General features: G+C 51.6%; 1 protein-coding gene across 1 annotated transcript; it reads left to right on the forward strand.

Annotated features, from left to right (window-relative positions):
* Window positions 1–1,262: 1,262 nt before the first annotated feature.
* On the forward strand, window positions 1,263–24,061 carry YWHAG (tyrosine 3-monooxygenase/tryptophan 5-monooxygenase activation protein gamma). The gene is made up of 2 exons (XM_030027319.2): window positions 1,263–1,541; window positions 20,574–24,061. Exons 1-2 carry the CDS (start codon window positions 1,455–1,457, stop codon window positions 21,228–21,230), a joined length of 744 nt encoding a protein of 247 aa, XP_029883179.1. The 5' UTR covers window positions 1,263–1,454; the 3' UTR covers window positions 21,231–24,061.
* Window positions 24,062–25,105: the final 1,044 nt, after the last annotated feature.

The raw sequence follows: 25,105 nt of genomic DNA on the forward strand, positions 1-25,105 counted from the left end.
AAGCACTGTTGGCATTTCCAAACCAATTTGTCCCCACCCACGTGGGTAAGACCACGGCCACGGGCGTTGAACAGCCACAGCAGTCTGCGGCCACCGTATCGCCCTGCAGAAACCGGCACGTCCCGGTGCCACCAAGGTTTTCTGCGGTGCTTCGGAAGAAAACCGCAGGGCACGCGGATCGGCAAGCGGGACGGTTGCGTCCTCCGAGATCGTCCTCACACCTCCCGGAGCATCCACGCGGGGACGGCGGCACCGGGAAGGACCGGGGACCGGCGGCACGTGCACCGGGGCACACCCGGCGTGCGAGTGGGAGGACGGCGTTCGCCCACGCGGAGCCGTGCGTCAGCACCGCCTGGCTCCCTCCGACAGGGATAAAGCGCTTCCGTCGGGATCGGCGCGGTTCCGTTCGTTAGACCCCTTTCCCTTCCCCCTCAGTGCTGCAGCGTCCTCTCGGCATCGCTTTATCCGTGGGCTTTTTAGGAAAACGGGGTCTCTTACGGCTCCCGATGGAGCTCCTAATGCGCAGCAGAAGCTCGGCTAGGCCCGAGCAGACGTGCGCTTTTATTTCATGTGTTATTGATGAGCGAGCGCACCGCGCTCCCGAGCTGGCCGCTCATAAATTATCCAGCATCGTCGTTTTTCGGTGGGGCTGCAATCCTCGGTGGGGGCGGCTGGGAAGACCCCCCCGCCGTCCCGTGGCATGGGGAAAGGGGACAGGGGAGGAAGAAGGAGTGGGTCGTTTATCCCAAGTTGTGTCACCGCAGCCTGGCCCAGCACCGTCACGGTGTGTCAGGGACTCCAGGCACGGTGTCACCCGTGCCCGCGGTGTGTGTAGGCCCGGGGTCGTGAGGGGCTCCCCGGGGGTCGACTCAGCGGCCTTGGGTCCCACATGGGTGCATGTGGCCGAGCGAGGCCTACCCCGGGTGGGCAGCCCCGTCTCCCCGTGTGTGGCCCCCCCCCCCCCCCCCCCCCCCCCTCCGCCGCCGGCCGCTCCCGGTGAATCAGCACGGGCAGCCGGCGGGACCCCGCGGGCGGGGCGGGGCGGGACCCCGGCGGGGCAGAGCGAGGCGGTGAGACCGGGGGCGGGGCTGAGGGGGGGGGCGGTTTGGCGCTGACGCGCGGGGCACGACGGGAGATGGAGTCCTCGGGGGGGTGCGGCGGTTCCCGCCGCACCCCCCCGAGGACTCCATCTCCCGTCGTGCCCCGCGCGGAGGTGGCGGGCGGCGGGGCGGGGCGGGGCGGGGCGGGGCGGGCGCAGGGGGGTTGTGGTGGCCCGCGGCGCGCGCACAGCACCGGGTGCAGCCGCCGCCGTCGCCTCAGCCGCAGCAGCGCCAGGAGCCGCCGCCCGCTCGCCCTCCTCCCGTCGCCGCCCTTCCTCTTCCTCCTCCTCCTCCTCCTCCTCTTCCTCCTCCCGGAGCCCGCAGCCTCCTTGCCCTTCCCCCGGCCCCGCGAAGATGGTGGACCGCGAGCAGCTGGTGCAGAAGGCCCGGCTGGCCGAGCAAGCCGAGCGATACGACGACATGGCGGCCGCCATGAAGAACGTGAGTCCCGTTCCGTGTCCGTCGTCCTTCCCCGCCCCCCCCCCCTCCCCACAACCCCCCTCCTCCCCCCGCGACCCCCTCGGGCCCGGGGGTGCGGGTCCGCGCTCCCCTCGCCTTTCCCGTGCTGCCCCCCTCGGTGGGTGGTGGGCTCGGGCTGGGCGGCGGGGGGGGGCCGCGCCGTGGGGGTGTGTGGGCCCCGGCCCCTCGCCCTTACCCCCCCCCCCCCTCCATCGCCGTCCCTCCGTGCGGCTCCGGTCCTTGTGCTGCCCCCGACACCCCCCCCCCGCTGGGTCCCGCTCCCTTTGCATTTCCCCGCCCAGGGACACCCTGCTCTCTCCCGACCCCCATCCCCTGCCCTGGGCCCCCCCCCCACGCATCTTTTCCCCTGTTCTGGGGCCCCCACCCAGCCCCACGCATTCCTCTCCCCTGCCCTAGAGCCCTGACACATTGCCTTCCCTGCCCTGCTGCCCGCCCCCCAGGAATCCTCTCCCCCGTCTTGCTGCCCCCCACTCTGCCCCGCACACCCTTTCCCCTGCCCTAGAGCCCCCACCCTGTCCCCACACATCGCCTCCCTGCCCCATCCCTTCTCTCCCCCCACACTAGGCCCCCCCTGCCTGCCCCACACATCTTCTGCTGTGCCCCCATCCCCACTGCCGCTCCCCACCCTGACCCAGCGTGGGGGGCAGAGGAGCCACCCCTGGGGTGCGGTGCTCCCCGGGGGGATCATGCCGGCTCGGGGGGGCTGCCAAGCCCTGTGGGGCAAGGCTGCGGGGAACCCTGGGGAGGGGGGATGTTTGCGTGCACACTTCTCCCTGCTGCTGAAATACCCCCCCCATCGCTCCCGTGCATCCCTTCCCGCGCGCGGTCGGCGAGGCTGGTGTGTGCCCGTGACCCCAGCGATCAGGAGCCCTTTCGCTGCCAAAGCTCTTATTTTTACTGCACTTGGTTGGAGATTTATGAATTGAGTCATGTTGTATTCATTTCACGCTCTTAAAATAAAGACTCTGCATATAGCAGGCTGATCTGATTTGTGACACTGAGCGCTCCCCTTCAATACTGACATTTTGACAATATAAGAAGGGAAAAAAAAACATATCTCTGATCTGATCTTGCAAACAAAGCAATCGTGGGAGGCAGGATCAAGTCATTCCAGAAGATTCTGCATTTGTCATATTGCAGAGAGGCTAGACTGGGTGGAGGGAGGGAGGGGGTGCTTTAAAGGGGAAAACTGTTCTTTATGTTTGTCTTCTTAGTCAGGTCTGAACCTTTGCGAGGAGCTGGGGTGTCCTCCCTGGCTGATGAAAAGTGAATGCTGATCTAGGAATGTCGCAGTCTGCCGTGGGTGCAGCTCTGTTTGCCCATATTGCACCATTTTGTCAATAACCTTGCATTTATCAAACAGACAAAACTGTCACAGCCCGAGAATGGGAAGGGAGGAGATATCTTATCAAGAAATGAAATACAGATAATCAGAACAAGATATTATCATATTAAACCAACTGGGCTATTCCTCTGCTGCACTATGGCTTTTATACCATTTTCTGATAACGGCATCTATTCATTTTAAAGCAAAGCCTGCTGTGTGAGCAGATCCTACAGCTCATTTCCTACGGATAATACAGCCGCTATGACAAAGCCGACAGGGATATGCCTGGGACGCACAGCCGTGTTGCAGTATTCTCGCCGGGCGAATTTCCCTAGCCTGCTTACCCGGGCTCGGTGTTTAAACCAAAGGTGTTGTTAGAGATTATATATATGGTTTTTCCTTTTCGACCTTACTGGCCCTGGTGAAACAGTAACCCGGGCTAATGCCGCTTATCAGTTGCTGTGTAGTTTGGCCATAAGAAAATGATTCACAGCAGGAGTGCTGACGCCTCCCGCGACAGCAAACAAAAGGCAGAGCTTTGTTCTTCATTTCTGCGCGATGCTGCCCAAACTCCGGCACGCTGGGTCCGGCGGTGATGGGCATGTCACATTCGGTTATCCCTGTCACCGTCCTGTGTGCTGCCCATCCCCCAGCTCCGGTTGTGCAGGAGGCTGATGACCTCGCACTCATTTCCGTAGCAACGCCTAGTGATGTCATATGCCATGGTCCAAGCTGCAATGCACCCAGGTGGTAGCAGAGAGCATGCGGGCTGCGTCTAGCTAAGGTGATGCAGAAGCATTCCCGTGGTTGTCTCCTGCCCTCTAAACCTAGCCATCCGCTTGCTTCCTTAACACTGTGCTGAGAAATGCCGGACGGCTTTCCTTTAAAGTCTGGCGTGGTGATGATGTGCATAAAAAAGGTTCATTTTCCTGCAGCTTGAGCTCACCATTGCATTTTGGTGGTCACCTCCCGGGTGGTGACATGGCAGCTGGGCGCGTTGTTCAGCAAGCCTCAGCCCTGCCTGCTCGGGAGCCTGTGCTGAATGGCCGTTGTAGTGGTTTAAAATGGAAATAGTGTGCTGGGGCTCTTACTGTCTACTGATTCACCCAGTGCTGCTTGCCACAATGATGTACTGGATCACAATAGTTTCTTCTAAATAATATTATATATATAGTAAGTTCTAGCTCCTTCCTTGCTGCAAGTGCCAGCTGCCGGTGCCCCTAATTGGCACATGCAGTCGCATTGCTGCTGCAGGAGCAGGACTGCTCCTTCAGCCCCCAAATGTGACAGGTTTACTGGGGAGTCTCGGTAAGACACAGCAGATGGTCCTCTCACCTATCAGAGGGAGCAGAAGGTGGTGCTGCACCTGGGAAGGGTGCAGGGCTGGGCCCATCAGTCCAGGGTATGGCTGCATGACCTTGGTCATGTCCCTTGTCACCTCAGTGCTGTCGGGGGGGGTACAGTCAGCCCTAGAATGTGTTGGAGACCAGGAGAGCTCCCCATGGGTCCCCAGGGTGGAGGCTGTGCCCGCTGGTCAGTGGGCAGGTGTTGGGCTTACCATCCCAACCAGTGCTGTGCTCGCTGGCGTTTTGCTGCCCACAGAGCCTGTGGTTGAAGCGAGCTGCCTTTTTGTCTGGTTCAGCTCCACAAAGAGTTTACCATCCGACCCAGTGCCAGGGCTGGGGATCGATATCCATTAGCTGGGGAGCAGCGATGCTGCTGGAGGCTTTTTGGAGGTGGAGACCTGCCAAGCCCCCGGCGGGTGCTGCCTGGGGAGCAGAGCATGTGCCTCCCCATAGACCTTTAGCGTGGGGGGGGATGCACAGGTGAGCAAGCAGGATGATTGCAATAACTTTTGCAGGAAATAAGTTGCCTAAAAAGGGTGGGGGCAGGATTTTTACATTGCACCTACATATCACGTAGGTATGGGACCATATGGCAGAGTCCTTGAGCTCACCTGCAGGTCCCCTGTGAGGGGAATACCTGGCTACTTGACTTTGGGGACCCAACCTCTGCGGCGGGGCTGTGGCTGTGCTGTATGTGAGGACCGTTAGCTGTGGTGGGTGTGGAGGGGTGAATGTTGGAGATGCTGAAAAGCAGATGGCTGCTGCCCAAGCTTTAGACACAACTGGCTTTTGGTACAGTAAATGGCTGTTGTGGGTGGAGGAGGAGAGTGAGAGTGGAGAACCGCAGGCCTTCCCTGGCATGGTATATGTGGGCTTCTGCCATGTTGCTCACCAGCCTGGCAAGCTATCATCCTCCGCATCCAGTGACCAGGTTAGTGCAGATAACAGGGCTTCATGCAGATAGCAGGCTTGCCCTTGGAAAGAGGGAGTAACACAAATCCCTTCTATCTGGAGAGTCCCAAGGGAGTGGAGCAGGGATGATTAGCTGCTTTCTGCTTTGCAGCGTAGACGAGACAAAAGGGTGAGGTGGAAAGGCTTCTCCAGGAGGAGTGCTGGGCAGGCCATCTGTGATGGTAGGAGGGGAGCAAGGAGTGCGAGCTGCTGTAGTAGCACTTCCCAGGGGGGCCGGGGAAGGCTTTGGAGAAACCATTTCCAGTGCCGAGGTGGAGGGGGTATGTTGGCACCTAATGACTGTATCGATGCTCTTGCTGCCGCCCCTTGTGCAGGCATCTTGAATGCTGCTCAGCCTCGTGGTGCCTCCTGGATCACTGCAGCATGAGGCTGCATGGCTGCGTGCTTCCCGACCTGCTCTTACACATAGCGGAGCAGTCCTCTCGCCCTTTAGCAGCGAGGGCTTGCTCAGACCTGGGGGTGGGGGTCTGAGACAGCGTGACTCACGAGCCAGGAGCAGGGCTTCCTTCCTGGAGGTCCATGGCGTCAGGGCAGGATGGCTGCTGTCAGGAGCTGCTGTCCTGTCATGCTTCCAACCTCGTAACGGTTCATGGCGTGGGTTGTCTCTGCGTAAATTGGCCTCAGGACCTTGTAGCGGTACGCTGAGTTGCACATTGGCACTTAAGCCGCGGACAGGTAGCAACATGCCCTGTACGCGAGTACAGTGGGCACTGCGCACTAACTATATTAACTGGTGAGTCTTCAGCAGCTCAAGCTCTTAGAAATTCCTCTTTAAGCTCCTGATAATTCTTTATCTATGAGCTTTAGGAAAAGCCACTGACTTGTGAGACCATGCTGGGTTTCTCTCAGTTGGCCAAGTGTAACAGCCAGTTGTGGATTTGATTAGAAATAGCTCTTTTTGAACTAAACAGAGGTGAAATTGAGACTGTGATGGAGAATATAGCTGTTGAGTCCTCTGCAGATGTCTGGGGTACATGGAAACAGTAAAGCACTTGGGCAGGGGCTCTCCAAGAGCCCTTAGATGTTTTTGGCTTAGCCAGTAGATCTTTTGGATGGTGGCTAGCCCTGAAAGTGCAAAAAGGCTGGTGGGAGTTGTCTTGATTTCCCCCCCCCACCTTCGTTCTTGCACTGCTTCTTGTGGTTAAAGATGGCTGGCTCACAGGAGACTTTTTGGCGGGGGGAACACCAAATAAGCTTCATAATATGTATGGACAAGCCCTATCTGCCCAAGCTTTGTTCATCAGCTGATCCCAAAGCTGCTCTCTGGAATAGACTCTTTGAGCACTGGTGATGTGAAATTGGGCTTGCTAGAAGCTACAGGAACAGCAATTTAAGGGCAACCACAGAACTTCAGCTCCAGAAGTGTTTTCTGAATTGAGAACTCCTGCACCTCTGGAACGTATGCACTCTGTTCTTGGCTTGTCTCATCTGAACTGGATGATGTTGTTTGGCATCCTCTTAGCATTTCTCATGAGTGTGCTGGATGGTGCTTGCAAGAAAAGTGAGGGCTATCCAGATAATTGTGTTGTATCCCTCTGCCTCTGCTTCCTGCTGCTGGGTGATGGCTGGCACTACCCATGGCCGTTCTCTGGGATCTGGATTGTGATCAGGGGAGATGAGGAACGTGCTTCTTCATCGCCTTCTGTTGCTGGTAGAAGGAAGATTTTCCCTAATTTGGGGATCCCAATCTTATTTTTTTTTTCCTCTGCGCCATCTCTTCTTCACTGGGTATTACTGGACCACCTCATTTTAAGCTGTTTTCATTCTTGTGTCTGGGCCAACAGCGTTAGAGCTGGTCAGGAGTATGGTCAACTTGGCTTTCTGGGTAGGAATAAGAAGGGTCAGCCTCGCAGAGCTTAAGATGAGGGAGGTGGAGTAAAAGTGACCTGATGGTCCCCAGTAGCCCATGAGGAGGGCTGGGCTGGACCAGGGTTTTGTTCCCAGGCTGGTGAGTGACCCCAAGCCCCTTCGCAATCATAAGTGCAAGGATTTTCAGAGCCTGGTATTTCACTGCACCACTCCATAGTGGGGTGTCACATGCTTGGAAGAAGCACAGTTAGGACTGAGATGGAGAAAGATGTCAGTGTGCACAGGATGGTGCATAGACAGAGGACTCCAGCTGGACCAGCAAGCTGCTCTTCTGCCTCCCGCTGAAATGCTGGGATGGGATGCTTCCTGACATTCAGGGTGGGTTTAAGCTGTGCCGATGAAAAGACTCCGCAAGGACAAAATGCACAGGGGCCTCTGGTATCATTGTACTGGTGAACAGTCACTTAACCTTGGATACAGTCTTCTGCCTTAAATCTCTAAAGAATTTGTGCTCCCTTGGGTTCAGTAAACACTCTGGGACAACATGGGTGAGCACATGCCAGCCAGCATGTCTGGGTGTTGTGGAACTGCAGATTGAGTAGGGTGAGGCATTGAGCGTGCAGATCTTCATACCACGAGGCATCAGAAAAGATGAGATGTGCTTGTCACATTTACCATTTTGATTGATGCATACCTGTAGCTAGGAATTGATTTACTGGCTGTGACTCTTGAGGATACAAGAAGAAACATGTCTCAGGGTGCAGCTGATGGAGCAGCAGCTGGGAGAGTGGTAGCCATGACTTTACATCTGGAGAAACCTCCATGGACGGTGACGCATCTGGCAAGGTCTAATGCATGAACTCTACAACTGAACTCTTCAGCTTCTATTTTGAGCAGCTTCCTGCCAAGTAAACCATGTGCAAACGAATGCACAGAAAGTTGTGTGCAAGGGTACTTATTTAGGAAAAATAAACAATCCAAGCTTTTGTGTGTCCAACTGCCAGTGCTTGAGTAACCAGCTGCTTCTTGGGAGGTGGCTTTGTCTGAGCTCAGACATGTCCTTGGATGCGGAGCACTGCTGGACTTGTTGGTGCTGCTTCTCTCCCTTGGCAGAGGTGAGTAGCATGTTGGGAGCTCAATACCAGTCTGGCAGGGAAGAGGAAAAAGGACTGTCAGACTAGTTCAGAATAGAGCTAGCTGCTCGGTGTATGCCAGCCAGACACCAGGCTGTTCAGAGGCAGGTACAGAGGAAGAGGGGGTTGGAAAATGCCTACGGTCTGACCCGAGGGAGCCTTTCCTCAGTAGGGTCGGTGTCTGGGGCATTTAGGACTCTGCAGATCTGAAGCTGCCTTCTTCTTTTCTGCCCACTTCTACCTCTTGAACTGTGAGATGGTGAAACATGAATGGATACTGGAATAACTGCAGTACAAAGCACAGTGAAACAGGATTTGCCTGGCTTCCCAAGAATTTCTCCATTGAAAATCTTGATAGGATAACAGGTATCATCTTCCAGTTCACTGTGGCAAAGCTGTGATACAGGGCTTCAGTTGTCTCTGGATAGCTGATGCACCCTTAGTGCTTCCAGGTGTTCTACACTTCAGTGCTCTGCAGCTCAAGATAGCTTTTTCCAAAGCTAATGCTGTTATGAGTATTTTTGTGCTAACTCATTGGGAGCCAGGTTAGCCCTTCTTTCCTTTGCTGTCCAGGCCTTTGTTATTTATTTCTGAAAGGCTGAAAGCCTTAAACAACTTCTGTTCTTTACTGGAAAGGTAAGTAACCTAACTTGTCCTTGGCTGAAGTCTCCCTCCCTCCTATTAGATTCACGTGACTGCAGACAAATGGCAACCCAATGTCTGGAAAGCAAAAATTTTGTGAAAACAGTAGCAAGTATTTAGTCGATTTGGTTCTGGAAGCAATGGTCACTGCTGGAAAGTGATAGCTTGGAAACCTGTTTTAGCACCTGCTAAAACAAAGGGGAAGTAGCTGTGAATTTGTCGCTGTGCTGGTAAGGATATGGTGGGTTTGTCTTTGACCTCCAAAACCTTTGGCTTGATTTCAGGATGCTGTTCAGATAAATAGCCATGGCCAGTTTCACGCTGGTGGTAGTTAGATAAAATGCTCTGCCATGGCTGCTGGCTGCCAGGCTCTGCCCATGCTCCTGCCAGTGCAGCTTTTGGTCTTTGCAGATGGGGGAACTCTTCTTCCCCCGTGGAGACAAAATGGCTTTGTGGGAACCCAGCCCACGGCTTGCACAGTGCTGTCTAAATGCACTGTACATTTACACATGGGCAGTGGAGGACCCTGCAAGATGAGTGAGGCTGCAAGGGAGCATGGCTGTGCTCTCGTGGGCAGGATACAGGCGGTGCGCTGGCATTGCTGAGGTCCTTCCTGGTCTCTGCTTCTGCCTCCTCCCACCTTCCCCCCTCCAAAGCAGAGCAAGCGGGAAGTGGGGGACTTCACAAATCTGCACTTGGTCTGGAGCATGCAGGAAAGGGGAAGGATACGGACCCGTGACCAGCTGGCTGTGGCGTTTGTGTAATTTGGTGGTGTGTCATATCTCCTTGGCCAGGCACAGCCAGTGCTGTCACGGTCAGCTTTCTCTTGCTCGTGGCGCTGGCTGCTTGATCTAATGAGCAGAGTGCCTCCTCCCATCCTAAAATGAAGGAAAATCGTGACAAAAGGACTTTCATTCTGCTCTTTAATTTTTTTTTTTTTTTAAGAGGCCTGAGTCCTCTCTCCAGAGTCCAGATGTCAAGATGTTGGATTCCTACCCACAGCTCTGGGTGGGGAGCCTGCCTCAGGGAGGAGCTTGGCAGCGGGATGGCTTTGTCCGGCTTCTCAGAGTGCACAATGATGGTGAGCCCGAGCTGCCGCATCTCTCCAGCCCCTTTGGTGGGCCAGAGCCCTGGAAGCTGCTGGGGCTGGTGGAGTGCAGGGCTTGATGTTCACCCAGGAGTCTCACCCTGGTTGCGTTGCTGGTTTGCTTGGTGGGGTCTGGAAGCACTCAGAAATGGTAAATTCTGGAAAATGGAGCTGAAATGATGAGGCAGCAGTCCTCGGGCTGCAGGAAACACTGATGAGACTGTCTCTCAAAAGCAATGCCTTCGTGTAGCTGGTGAAACAAAAGCCTTTGTCTGCCTATTTAAGTACAAACTTCCCCCGGTCTCAGGTTTTTCTGTGCTAACCCAGACTTAGTCATATCTCAGGAATGACCCAACACATGCTCGATTAGTTATTAAACAAACCTGCTTTTTGGCTTGAAACTGGTGATATAGTGACCAAGGGCAATGCATTAGTTAATAGCAGTAGGAGAGTAACTAGAGAACATGTCACTGATGATGGCATGAGATTCCCTTAAAGTGATCCCCGGATTAGGGATTAGAGTACTTAATGTTTTTCTTCTATAAAGGAGATGTTAGAATTGAGTCAGTCTATGGGTGTTTGAAGCAGCTGCACTTGGACGAACGCAAGTCTGCAGGGACTCAAAGTACAAAACATTCCTTAATTGTTTGCAAATTCCCTCTGATCTTACTGGATGAGTTGGCTTGCTTGGGCTGTATCTTTGCTTACGTACCAGGCAAAGCTACTTGGCATGTCAGTATGCTTCTGATTCCCCTCAAGATGGTTTCAGCAGGGCTCTAGAAAAATACTAGTGAGAAGTCTCAGCTTCAGTGTTAACAAGGCTGCTGATGGACACGTTGTTTGGACAGTTGTGGTGCTTTGCAGCATGAAGTTTATTAATAGTAGTTGGAGAAACTGTTGCCGTGCTGTATGCTAACAGGTATGCTCGAGAACTGCTGTAGGAGATCTGCACTTGTAAAAGACTAATGCTTAGTATTCAGCAGTGAATGAGAACTTGGGGGAGGATTAACAGCCTTTGATTTACACCCAGCTGAGGAAGGCATTGGAGCTTTGCCTGTTTATGCTGTTGGGCTTTGTTACGTGGGATGAATATTTCATTACCTTGAAGTTGGGAGCTTGGCTTCTTGCATTTGGTGGTGTCAAGACGTCGGTGCCTGAGGGGCTCTGTCACCTGTGATGAACTGAGATCAAATCTGTGGTAGTAGTCCCTTGGGCTTCAAAAGAGGGCTGGGAGGAGATAGCTGGAGCCAGGCAAGGTTAGTTAAATCCAGTCAGATCTGGAATAATAAAGTGACCCTCCTCATAATTTAAAATTGGCTGCAGAGCTCCAGAAAGCTGCCAGAGCAAAAACTTGACTTTCCATTCTGCAAGTTCATTTAAGAGATTAAATAAAATTGTCTTTGCTAGAGGTGTGTAAGATCAAGCCTGAAATCCCTGAAACAGTGGGAGGGTAAAGTACATGTGGAGGGATAATCACCTTACTTGCTGATGCGGAAATTAAACCTATCGTGGAGCTGGCATGCTGGAGTCCACCTGGGTGTTCTGGAAACTCTCTTGCTTAATCTGGTAAAACATGTTTCAGACTCTGCAAGGAACTGCAGGTTCTGTAGACCAAAAGACCTAGAGCATAACTCTTGGGGCTTTTTTTTTTTTTTATATATATATATATTTCCAGCACCTTGCCTTGATGTGCAGCAAGCAGACTTTCCCAAAGTGTCTGGGGTAATGACATGAAGCAGTTAAAAACTTAAGCGTTAGCTGCAGGGAGTTGTTTGCATGGTTGCAGCTTCTCCCATTTCAACCTGCTGGAGCAGCAGTTTGCCAGCTGCCCGGGCAGCAATGGCTCTGCCATGCAGGGGGAAGCCATGCAAGCAGCCAAGAATTGCCTGTTCATCCTGTTCCCGCTAGACCTGGGAGCAGGCTCGCTCTGCAGCCAGTACTTGCTTTCAACCTTTCCCAGGGTGTCCCACCCATGGCACATTGTCCCTCCTCTCTTGGTTCAACTGAATAGAGGTCATGGGTACAGCATAACGCTGTCATTTTTTGAGCCCCTGATTAAGGACAAGTCCTGGCACTTGAAGCTCCGGGGAGGATTTGATGATCTGGTGGCAGGGTACTTGTTGTCTGGCAGTGAGGCTGGAGGTGAGCAGGAAAGCACTAATATCTGAGCCAGATTAGTACTCTTAGAAGCTGTGAGGTAAGTCTTTAAGCAGCTAATGCTCCCAGCAGCACTAAACACCCTCCCCACATGAAACTTGGTTCATTTATCTAGTGTGTCCCTGCCTATGTGCTGGAGTCCCTGAAGTCTGTCTAGCTTGGTTTTGTTTTGCCATAAATTGGAGGGGGAAAAAAAGTCAGTCTTCCTCTACGTTGACCAAGTCTTAAGACTAGAAATGACCAGTGGTCATCCCATGGATGGCTGCTTCAGCTAAAAAGCCTGTGAGTGGATGGACTTTTCTGAAGAAGAGTAATGCTTGAATGGAAAAAAAAAAAAAAAACCAAGTCCTATCAGCAGGGAACAGACTGGATAATCCAAGGCAGAAGAGCTCCCCAGGCTGTTGGTTGATGGAGCAGGATGGTGATCTTGGGCTGCTTCTGAGGTGCTTGCAGAAACGCAAATGTGGGCAGATGATGCTTGCCAGCCTGCTGTATCTTCGGGAAGGAATAGCTTGGTTTCCCTTCTGTTGCTTTGTAGTTAGCAGGCAAAGGTGCTGGTATCCCATCTGCCAGAGACTGTGTGATGAGCCCTGAGTGACAGTCCTCTTAAATGCTGGGACTGATGTGCTTTGACTTGCTGCTTTCTCCATCTGGTGGCAGGAAGGCACTAGACCAACAGAGATTGATTATTTTTTCCAAGAGTTTTTAACAGGTACGAGGCAGCTAGTGGCAGCAAGACAGTGAAACAGGTTGTCCTATGACCAGTTTTCATCTTGTTTAATAGCCTGTCTTTCGGTAAGGCTAACAAGAATCAGGGTGTTAATAAGGAAGACAAGAACTTGGGCATAATTCCTTAATGGCTCAAAAAGCAGGTACTAGCTATAGGAGCAGCTCCCTGCTACAAGACTGTGCAATGCTAATTCAGAAATGGTTGGTAGCTCTACACTGATGCACTTGAAGAGCATACATGATGCCCATGCTGGGAAGCTGGGATTGTTCCTTCCAGCTGGTTATTGTGATGTGTCTGGGTTGCTCTTCCTTAACTCAATAGCCATGGCAAATTGCAAGGTCTAATAATGTGCCTGGAAGGCAGGCGGATGTTCCTTTGTGCTTGCCTTATCTCAAGAGCTGCAGAAGAAGCTGGTGAGGCAAATCGATGGCACCCAGGTGTTCTGCAGCAGGAAAAACTTGAGCCGTTAGGCCAAGTGCTGGGACTGCAGTGCTGCAGATAAGGGGTGGTACATGAAATGCTGCTACCAAATGCAGAACAGGAACAGCTCAGAGCTCTACTGTTGCCACTGGTTTTCTCATCTTGGCTCCCTTGTGACCTTTTACATGCAGGAATGACCCAAGTAGTTGAAACTTGCTTTTTCTCTAGCTGAAACCCATCAGAGCCAGACTGAAACTGGAATAGATCTGCAGGCTCCGAGGACTGATCAAACCTGCGTGTAGTGTGATGAAATTCACTTTGGCTTAAGTAGTTGTTAAGCTACAGAGGCCAATGAAATAATTGAGCTCTTGGTTTTCATGTCTCCCTTACAATTTGAAGTTTTTTGTCTCAGGAGGTTCAAAGTTGCCTTAAATAATAAAGGCTGCAGAGTGGGATGAAAGCTGCTGTTAACTGTAGGAGCATGCAGAAATCCTAATCAGTGTCTAGAGTGCCTAAGTAGCCTCTGAGATCCAGCTATGCTACAAGCAATAAACAATCTTACTTTGCAGACTCTGGTCCTTGATGCATTCAGAGCAATTTGAAATGTAATGACAGAACCATCCCATGTGCCTTCAGCTGCTGTCCTGTGATGAGAGCTGGCCCTGCCAGCTTAAAAAACAGGAACTAGCATATGATTATTCATACTGAAACAGTCAAAGGAGACAGCAGTGGGGAACTAACTTCTGCCCGCAGCCTGCTTGTGCTTTTCTGGTCTTGTCCAAGATGAGAGGAAGGGCTTGACCTGCAGCCAAAAATCCCCTATGCTGAGAGAAAACACAAGGAGAGAGGACAGTGGAGGGGGTCAGCAAGGAGAGAAGGAGTTATGGTGTGACTTCCCCTTTGGAAGTATGACATGGGGGAGGAGGCTAGAGTACAGGGCGGGGAAAGAACCAAACCAGTGAAATCTGGTAAAAATTTAGATTTAGGTCTAGTTTAACACACGCCTACTTTGTGTCGAAGTAGGACAGTGCTTAAGAAAAGCATCTTTCCAACTGCTGTGATGGTGTCATAGGACAGCTTGCTCTGGAGTGCACAAGGAGAAGCTGTTCTTGACTAGGCTGTGCGACATCTAGTCATGACTGTAATCGAGCCAGCAGGTGATGGTGACAACTTAATGTGTTTGAGGGCAGCTATTTCTGAAGAAACTAGATGTAGAGTGAGATGGGGACAGAAAAAACAGGCAGTCTCTCTGGCATGTCACTTCCAAAATGACAGCACTTGGCCTGCTGAAGGTGGTCTGGTGCTTGCAGGCAGGTGATGGGGTCCCACCATGAGACAGCAGCTAGAGGTGGTGGGGAAGGTGGCATGATTGCAGCTGGTCATGAACATTTATCAGTTGCTTGAGCCTGAAGTGGTTGTGTGCTGGCTGCTCCCCTTGCTGGTGGCTTCAGACCAAGTAAGAATTCCAGTGGTCAGACTTCTGGCCAGAACACTATTTCAAAAGCCCATTTGCCTTTTAAAAAATGAAACGGAAAAGGGAACCTTCAGGCCAGACCTCAGTGTGACTAACAAGCTGCATGTGAAGGAAAACAAGGCAGTTGCTAGGATTTCTGTTGAGAGATAGCATACTTAATTAGATGGTGCAGAAGCCGTAGATAGAATAAACACAAGTGCTGAGGAGGAGATGGCTGTTGTGTATCCTGGTGGAAGAGGAGCTCTGGTGATGTTCAAAAGCTGTTCTCAGTGGACAGTTTGAGGTTATCATGGTTGTGTCTCTCAAGGAAAGCTTGGCTCCTTTGTAGATGTCTAATGCCTTTAGGGACTCAGGATCTCTTCTAGGCAATCAGAAAAGCAAAAGTGTGGAGGCTTATAACATGGATTAAACTGTCAAATGTTGATGGTATTCCCCAGGGAAGAATCTCTGGGTCTGCTCAGCTTGCTCTGCTGTATGCTTTAAGATAAGACATCAAAGCTAGGTAGGAGCCATAAATGGGTGGGCACTTAGTTAAAAACTAAGTGAAAATCCATGTGTATAAGAATAAACAGGTAAAACTAAATCCTGTGGTGGATCTCCATTGCAGCTGCTGAAGGGTTCTCAAAAATAATTTCATCATGTACTCAGAAATGATTACTTCAGACCTACTGATGCAAGGTGAGAAGTGGAAGATAAGAGTCCTGGAATAAGCCCCTGTAAGCAAACTAACCTGCCACTGACTGGGGGCAAGCCTCCCCTGTAGGTCTCAAAAAAGCCTGTTAATTAGGATGCTTCTGGAAAGAAGGTGCAGTAGCACCAACCCTTGGCTTTTGGAGAGCATGAACCTTGACATTAGGGGCAGGTAAAGTTTTGCGTGCTCCCTGGCTGCTCCCCATGAGGCTGAAACCTTCCCCTGGCTGCAACGTGATACTTAGGCATGCCAGAAGCCTGCCAGGTTTTGGACAGAGTGCTGAGTCAGAGCTCGCAGCTGTAGTAGAGAAATTGGGAGAACCTTCTCCAAGATCACGCTGCCTCTGAAGACCTTTGTTGCAAATCAGAGGGCTTTGATTTGTACAAACCTCTGGACTCTCAAGCAGTAGAAACCCTAAACTTCCAGTAGTTTTTGTCCAATGGGAATTACTGGACTATCCCTGTGGCTTTAGGGCACTTAAGTCTTGGTGGTGCAGATGCTGCACCCTCAAAGACTGCAGGAACTGGTGAGACTGGAACTTGGCAGCGTCCTCCAGCTTGGCGATGGAGCGTGCCTCCAAGCCAAAGCCTGTCAGTGTAGACTCCTCCCTGCCGAGCCCGGTGGAGACCTGCACTCCCTGGCTAGGTGTCTTCTCTGCTTCTGCCCTTAGGCACGGCTTCTGCCGAGCACAGGGCTGCCTGCAGTCTGCGAAGGGTCTGGCTCCTGGCACGTGTGTCACGTGCTGTGACAGGGCATGGGAGAAGCTCTTGCAAGACCATTGCCTGCAGACTAGCAGGGAAATGAGAGGTGCCACAGCTGAGGTCTCCTGCTGCTCTGCATCAACAAAGAGCCAGTCTTGTGACTGGGCTTGTTTGGGGGGAAGAAGCAGAAAGAAAGGTGAAAAAGGTCCTTTCTTTTTTTTTTCTCTCAAAATAGCTAAAAGACTGGCATCTATCAAGTTTGCAGCTGCATGAGCATGTGGACTAGTTCTTTATGCTTGGCTGTTTATGCCACATGCAAGGCTTGACTCCATTTCAGCTGCATGCGTCTCCTGCACACACGCCCCCCACCTCTCTGATCTACGGGAGCACAAGGGTGAAATGAGGCTTGACAGTTACTGAGATTTGCAGTGCAAGTTCTGCTTTTCTCTGCTCTCAACCAGGGAAGTAAAACTCCAAAATGACTGAGCTTCCCAGAGAGCAGGTAGACTTCCAGCCAGAGGCTGATGGCTTTATGTTCCTGCCAAGCCCTCTTAATGACAAATTGAGATTTTTCTTTGGATATTTGAAGTCTCTAACTCCATTTAACAGTGCTGGGAATGTCATCAGGTGACCTAATGCTTGTAGGGTTGGTCTGTATGTGAGGATGCTGGCCGTCTTAAGGGAGGTGAGACCCCTCCAGGGTCTGAGTTGAGAAGGCGGGGGGGGGGGGGTTCTGGTAATACCAATCTGGATGCTGGAAACAAACATTAGCAAAAATTCTCCAAAAGGGCTTGTAACGTGACCACTGCAATCTAATCCGGGCCTGATGCAGGATATTGCCTTATTGATGTTACATCAGAGACATTCAATGCAATGCTTTAAGTATATTGGAGCTTGCTGTTTAGCTTCTGGCTTGATTGAACTCACTTTGTGTTGGTATCCTGCAGTGTAAGGAAAAGTCAGCATTTGGTTGGCCAGCACGGGCTTACAGTGAAGGCACAGACCTGCATCCACTTGACAAGTTCCTGCAGCAGTTTCTGGATGGTCTTCTGCTTCACCTGTACAGCACTGTTGGCAAAAGCAGTGCAATGGTGACTGTGCAATCCCATGTTGGAGTGCAGAGTGCAGAAGATGCCAGCGCAGCCTTCGGCAGTGCGGTGGGGCAGGCTAGCGGGCAGCAGAATCTTAGCTGTAGTGCTGAGGTTCTGGGCAGACTGAGGCAGGGATGATGGCAGTTCTCAAAGGCAGCTTAACCTGGGATACGTCTTTTCCACCTTCCAGTGGCTCTCTGATTAAGGCAGCTAAGCATACCCTTGCTGTCTAATAGCTAGTGTCCTGGGCATCTTGCATTTTCTTCCTGCTGGGAATGCAAGTGCCAGATGGTTTTCCTTTCTTCCTCTCGGCTCAGTTGCAAACTGAAATACATGTGGGACTGCAGCCTCTTCCCTCTCCTAATGCTGAGGGATGTGGTCCCTGTTGCCAGCCGTGTTACGCCTTTGCCATTTCTCTGCAGCGCTCTACCTTACTGGGAGCCTGGGTACTGCTAGAAAGCAGTTACGTGGTTAACGAGGCTCCCTTTCTGCTTTGATAAGTTTCCTGTGAGCTCCCTGGAGGAAGCTGCTTTCTCCACAGGTGTACCTTGCATCTGTCAGTGAGTTGGTTGAAAGGATTTTGACAGGCAACTTTCTTCCATAATCCTTAATGGCTTCAAATTTAAGATGTTTATGGCAAAGCTAATCCTAAAAAACTCCCTGTAGTTTTAATAAATCTGTCTTCCAGCAAGACTATTCTGGTGAGATGAGGTAAATCTACTTCTTTCTGCAGTGATAAATATCTGCAGACTGGGCTGTGGGGCACCTTTAAAGTCACCTGCTTGGTCTACACTTAAAACTGGTATCTCTGCTCAGAGAGCATCTCGCTAAAAGCAAGACCTCATGTGGTTATCAACCTTCATAACCAGTGCTAGGACAGAAAACTGTTGGAGATGGCGAGTCTCTTGTAGTACAGCTGTTGATGTTGGACGCTCCATTTACAGCTGGAAGGTAAGAGAATAAGTCAGGCTGGGATTTCTGGATGTTTTTAGTCCCAATTCCCTTACTCAGTGCAGATTTCTGGATGTTTCTAGTCCCAATTCCCTTACTCAACGCAGGGCAACCTAGATGGTACAAGACCCTGAGTAACCTGAACAAGTTTCAAACATCTCCAAGGATAGACAATCTATAAGCTCGAGGGCAGGAGGACACCTTCATTGTGCTCCAGTATCTTTCAAAGATGGCTTTAACCTCACAGTATCTTTAATTTATGTTTGTGCAGGTATCACTCAGAGGGAAGAATGAATGGAGTAATTTCAAAGTTGTTAAGTCCTGTAAAAATACAAACAGCTAGAGACCTCTGAACTTAGAGCACAAGGCAGGCTGGAAGCAGCATATGAATGACTTGCCAGGGGTATTTTAGCACGTTGCAGGCGGGCTGCATGCAGGGCTGAGCCTCTGACCCAGCCCCTCTGTGGAAGGCAGCATATCACACAAAACGCAGGACTGTGTGGTTAAACAGCCATCGATAGCCTGGCTGGGAGAGGTGGGAGGTGGGTTAGTCTCCTGGCACCGGGAGCTGCTGGATGGCTCGGGCATCATGCACCCTGCTTACCTTGGGACGTGAAAGCTGGGAGCTGCCTTGGCATGCTGCCCTGTGTACCTTGTCCTGTATCGGTGGCGACTGCTGATAGTCACAGGAGATTCTGCCCTCTTTAACGTGACACCCATTTCCCTGGTCCCTCAGCCATCTTCTACCCTTGACACAGAAGGCAGTTGTGCCTGGTTAGTACAGTAAGACCCTCTTCTGTATGAAGACGGGCTGTTTGCTGGTTCGCCTGCCAGGCTGTAGAGCATCTCGTGGAGTAGCACAGGTCCGTACAATAGCGGGAAGTGGGAGTGGAGGCTCTTCTTGCTGCCTCTGCCTTGAGGAAGGGAGTAGAGGGGGTCCAGATCAGAGACCAGTGTACTCTGCTTGCTGTGTGGGAAACTAAGGCTTAGCTGTAGCTTGGTTTTGGGAGAAGACATTAGCCAGACCGTGGCTGAACAGCTACAAGGAGAGCTGCAGGCAGGAGTGGATGTTGCTGGGATGAGCAGGTCAATATGGTATAAGCAAGTGTGAGTCATTCCAGGCCACTCAAATGAAGTCCTGGGCTGGGCCCTCCTACACCTTCCAGCATGAGCCCTTGGCCTCTTGATCACCACCATAAATGTGGTTATCTAGGCCCAGAACACACCTTGTCCTTATAAAGGCTTGTGAAAATGACTCAGTATTTACAGAAGCCTTTCACATCCAAACCATTACCTAATCCTTCTGAGAAGTGGCTGCTGAGAGGAGGCTTACAGGTTCCTGCTCTGCTAGCCTGCTTCCCGCATGGCCGTACCCAGGGTGTGTATGTGGCAGGGCGGTGTGCCCCCGGGGAAAGGGGACAAAAGCGATACCTAGGCTCAAAGTGCCACCTGGCAGCTCTAACTGCCCCAGCTGAGTGGCTGTGTGGAGCAGCCTGGCTGCCGCAGCATCCTGGGCTGCTGCACCCGCTCCAAGGACGCAGAGACCCACGTATGGGGCACGGCACGGAGTCGGGGGGGATGCGAGCCCTTCCCGAGCTGCCCGTAAGGCACAGCAGCTGGTGCAGCAGTTGGCCGGCTGCCTCGCTGTTGCCAGAGGTGCTGCCTGGGTGGCTTCAGCCAGCGATGGGGTCGTGGGAGCTGGAAAGAGATTATTGCAATATCAAGTGTGATGCTTCCCAGTAACTGAAACGGCTGAGGTGGTGTTTGGCAGCCCGCTTGTGAGATGGCTCTGTGCTCCGTCGTCTCCTTAATCCCTCTGTTACTGCGGCGTCAGGCAGGTAGAAGTGATGCTGTGCATTAACACTTAATCCTCAATGAGGAAAATCCTGTGTGGGAAGAACATACTTTTACCATGTGAGCTTTTAAGTCCTTATCTGTACAGGTGCCTTAGGCAGCTGTAATTTTAACATCTAACATATTCTTTAGGCATCTCAGAAGCATGCCCTATGCTTATGTGAAACAGAAAAGATGAACGCCCTGTAGCTATGGTATTGTTAATCCACGCGACTAGTTCGTAACCCTAGACCATCTCCACCCTTTCGCTTTGAGTGTCCCTCTGGCCTGCATCACAAAGTCCGACTCTCATCCCGCAGGTGAAAGGCGTCTCTTTCCTAGAGGATTTTTCTCAATCCAGAAAACCCTGATCTTTGAAGAGACGGAGAATACCTCGAATAAAACCCAACCTGCCCCTTCTGCCTGGGGACTGGACCGTGGCGTGATTTCCCAGCTGGCTCCCTCTGGGATGGGAGCAGATGCTGGATGACAGAACAGGACTTTGTGAGCCGGCTGCCTTCTCCTACCTCTCACTAGAGATGCACGGGAACTCCCGAATGTGCGATAGGAAAATAAGTGACTGGGGCTTAACCAAAGTGTCTCTCTTCTCTCTCCCTCTCTCGATGCAGGTTACAGAGCTGAATGAGCCTCTGTCCAACGAAGAGAGGAACCTGTTGTCCGTTGCCTACAAAAATGTGGTGGGGGCACGGCGTTCCTCTTGGCGAGTAATTAGCAGCATCGAGCAGAAGACCTCTGCCGATGGGAACGAGAAGAAGATAGAAATGGTCCGGGCCTACCGCGAGAAGATTGAGAAGGAGTTGGAAGCGGTGTGCCAGGATGTGCTGAGCCTGCTGGACAACTACCTGATCAAGAACTGCAGCGAGACGCAGTACGAGAGCAAAGTCTTCTACCTGAAGATGAAAGGGGACTATTACCGCTACCTGGCCGAAGTGGCCACCGGTGAGAAGAGGGCGACCGTGGTGGAGTCTTCGGAGAAAGCCTATAGCGAAGCCCATGAGATCAGCAAGGAGCACATGCAGCCGACCCATCCCATCCGGCTCGGTCTGGCGCTTAACTACTCGGTTTTCTACTACGAGATCCAGAACGCGCCGGAGCAGGCCTGCCACCTGGCCAAGACGGCCTTCGACGACGCCATTGCCGAGCTGGACACCCTCAACGAGGACTCCTACAAGGACTCAACGCTCATCATGCAGCTCCTCCGCGACAACCTAACGCTCTGGACGAGCGATCAGCAAGACGACGATGGTGGAGAAGGCAACAACTAGACCCCCCCGATGGACTGGCAGCCGCACGCTGATGCTAACTACTGCAGTCTTTATTTTTTTCCCACGAGTGGGGGGGGGTCAGGGGTGGGGGAGGGAAAGGGAGGGGACACCTTCCCCGGGAGGCCCCCCACAACCTGTCTTTGATTGCCTCGTTGACATTTTTGCCAAAACACCACTAGTGGAAGTCAGGCTGGCTGTGCTGGTATGGAATAGCAGCCTCACTGGCATATGGACTGTTCTGTAGATTATTAATACAAGTGGAGCTGTCTTTAATTTAACTTTATCGCTAGAAATAAAAGGGTTTTAAGATGAATTCGCGTGGATGGAATGGCCCTCGTTTTTAAGGAAAGCAACGCAAGAAAAAAAAAAAAAAGGAGTTCTGTGGTTCCAGTAAGGCTTTGTGCGTTTGTTTCTTCAGTCCAAGTGCCGTGTGTCCGTACCACGTCGCGGGGTGTCTCTCTGCAGCGCTCTGCCTGGCAGGGCATAGCTTAAAATCCCCAAATTGAGAAGGAATTAAAAAAAAAAAAAACAAAACAAAACTAAAGAATTTGGGGCTTGCAAAGCCCTGGGATTTAGGCCATCCAATTTTTTTTTTTTTTTTAAGATATGTATTAGGGTAGCTTACAGTATTAACACTAAATTGCAGTTTACAGTATTTCTACATTACAGCCATATGACATCAAGCCTTTGATTGTCTGTTTTTTCTTTTGCTAGTTCTTTTGGCTTGCCTTCCTGATCAGTCCTCGCCTGTGGACTGGCTTTAGCTATTCTGTGTCGCCCAAGGCAAGAAGACCGCCCGCCCGAGGAACATCAAAGCTGCTCTAGTTTTTTGGTCAACAGCTTAACAGGTGCTTGGCTAGCGGCTGTTTCAACTATTTTAAGTCCACAGCAAAAGGTTTAAGAACTTAATTAGACAAGGGGGAAGTGTTTAAACTTAAAATGCCACTTAAATAAAAAATAATAAAAAAAAATTTAAAAAAAAGAGCATTCAGGTCTGTATGTCATGTACTGTGTTTGGTATTTCAAAAGACCATCCTGATTTAAGGTGCCACAGCTGCTTCCTCAGGGATTGCACTGCCATTTCACTCTGCCTGACTTTCTCCCACTGTACCATGAGGTTTGTCAGCAGATCTCCAGCACCCAGGCTCCCTTGTTTGTCACCAGGGAAGCCGGGTGCATTTTCCTTTCTCCTGGGGAAGCTTGTGGTGTAATGAGTGAACTTCAGGAGCTTAGAAACTAATTTGGTAGAGAAATCCTCAAGGGAAGAGCTACAATCATAGACATTTCTATCAACCATCGGGAGCCCAGGAACTTAGTTCTCTTCTTAGAAAAATCTTTTCCAAGTCTGTCTGATCCGGCTGGGGGTGGGAGACGGGGCATCTGAGTTGCTTAGCAGGTAATATTTACCCCATTTTAAGTAAATTTATTTTTAATTTTTATTTTTACATCGTTGTTGGAAGTTCACTGCTGTTCTCTGGCTTACGGAGTGCTGTGCCACGTAGCTTTTCACCTAAAGCTGCGCAGTAAGGAAAAATCGCACTCATGCATTATTATTATTATTTTATTTTTTAATTTTTTTTGAAACAGGCTTTCATTGTCCCTTTCGAGAGTCAGTCCGCTAACAGTGCGTCGTGGTGTTGCACACACGGTACAGCCGCTCCTGCTGTTGGGTTGCACGGGGAGACGTCGCTCCAGCTCCCTCTCCACAGTCAAACGAAGCCGCTACCCTAACTCCTCGGGGAGCGAGCGGAGCCGAGGCCAGCGCTCGGCCTCCAGGTATTGCCCTGGCGATGCCGGCAAAGCTTTTTTTTGACCGGGATGTCTTCGCACGCAGAGTCTTGCTCAGCCTCGCTTGCAGCGAGCGAGCAAGCGCATCCGCCTGGTGTACGGTGTGCAGCATCCCATGGCGAGAGGCTCGCGGTGCCGGTACGTGCCGTGGACTGGAAGATCGCTTTAGGCTTCTTACCTTCCTTTGATTGACCCTCGTGTCCCGTGAGCAGTGTTGTCCCAGCTGTATAATTTGGAAGTGATTTACTGGAATTACAAAACCTATCTTTTTTTTTTTTTTTTTTTTTTTTTTCCTTTTGGCTTTTGCTCTGGCTGCTTTAGGAAACTTATGCAGGAGAGATGGCACAAGAGGGCTAAAAACAGAGTGGGGGTCAGGGACTTGATTTTTAAGCAGCTTGAATTGTTTCTTTCGTTTTTTAAGAGATGCACTTGCCTATGATACTGTCTCTCCAGTGAAATGATTACTGCTCCATTACTCTATTGATACAATATTGTGCATGCTAGTGTCGTATTTCTATACAGTAGCTTGAAATTTATTAACTTATACTGTAGATGTTATGTATTCCTATGACAAAATAGTCTTCAAAAATTTTTTAAAGTTTTTTAATTTATTTTTTTCTTTTGGGGGTAAAGTTTGCTCTACCAAATAGTGATCGTAACAAACTGATCTGTTATGGATGTTGCTATAGTGACATGCAATTATATATGATTTTGTTTTTAAAAAGGAAAAAAAAGCAAAAGAAAACACCAGTGTTAGCTTAATCTTAATGTCTGGTGTTCGTCATGGTGAAATTATAACTATTACAGTGTAGGAGAACAATGACTGTGTTCTTTGAATGAGCCTTTGTTTGTGCTTTTTGTCATGTTATGCAGTGAACTATTTTTAAGGTCTAATCAGTGATTATTTTTCCAACTCCGTGTTTCTGTAAGGAATTATTTCACACACGGACCATTCTTAGCAGTTTTTCCTCAGTGATGGAATATCATGAATGTGAGTCATTATGTAGCCGTCGTACATTGAGCAAATAAACTTACAGATCTGACGTCAGCGCCGCTTAATTGTTATCGCCTGTGTCGAGTTTCTGGGGGGCTCTGTGGGATGGGGGGGGGCTCCCCCTCGCCATTGGGGCTCAGGAGCTGGGGCAGGCAGGGGAGGGCCAGGAGTAAACAGCCTTGATTCTGCTCCCCGGGGGCCATCTCCCTTCCGTCAGCGCAGATGGAAGCGGAGATGCCGTGCTCCGCATCCCTGCGGGTTAATGGTTCACCAGGTTCCCAGCCTTCCCGCGGTGGAGGCGAAAGCCCTCCCGGGCTGGGGGAGCCACGGGGATGGTCCCTGGGTGCTCCCGTGGGAGTAGGGGTGGGTGGGTGGGTGCCTCCCCGCCTCCCTCCCTCCCTCCCTCCCTCCCCGATGGTTTTTCCACTCGAAGCCGCGAACGGTGACTCACGCTGTAAAAATATTCTCCTCCCTTGGAAACCATAAACCGAAAATGCGGCTTGACTCACGCGCCCTGCGAGGGATCTTGGGGGGGGAGTGCAGGATGGACACCCCCGGGGAAGGGACTAGGAGCAGCTCCCAGGTGATGGCAAAGAGGGGCTGGGGGCTTGCTGAGCACCCCGCACCCCACAGGCAGCACCCCATCCCAGCACCGTGGCACGCTGACAGCCCCCTTGCTAAGGCTGGGGTGGCTTTTTGGGAGGCGAGAGCTGCCGTGGGCTCTGCCCTGCGTGGCACCCATGCCCATCCACTCCGGCATGGCCACAGGAGAGGGGAGGGGGCCGGGGATGCCCCTCGGGGGGGCTTCTTCCCTTGGAGACATGTTTGGGCTGCCAAATCCAGCTGCTGGCCACTGAGCTGCCCGGGGAGGGGGGGTTGTGGAAGCAGGACCTGATCCCACCCGGCTAAGCCTGGCCCAGTGCCCTCCCGAGTCCGGATTAGCCCCACATCTCCCCCCATCCTGACCCCCCTCCTCCCCTCGCTGGCAGGGCCTCAGTTTCCCCACCTGGAGGGGGAAATGGATCCCCCAGGCCCAGGATCAGTGCCCTTGGGGGTGGGTGTGAGGGTGTCAGTGTCCCCCAAAGATGCACCG

The sequence above is a fragment of the Aquila chrysaetos genome, chromosome 10, assembly GCF_900496995.4.
Source record: "Aquila chrysaetos chrysaetos chromosome 10, bAquChr1.4, whole genome shotgun sequence".
NCBI lineage: Eukaryota > Metazoa > Chordata > Aves > Accipitriformes > Accipitridae > Aquila > Aquila chrysaetos.

Bases quoted from the DNA above. Each gene is read 5' to 3' on its own strand.
- YWHAG (XM_030027319.2), top strand. From the start codon at position 1,455: ATGGTGGACCGCGAGCAGCTGGTGCAGAAGGCCCGGCTGGCCGAGCAA. The intron at 1,542-20,573 runs GTGAGTCCCGTT...CTCTCGATGCAG, and splicing joins TGGCGGCCGCCATGAAGAAC to GTTACAGAGCTGAATGAGCC.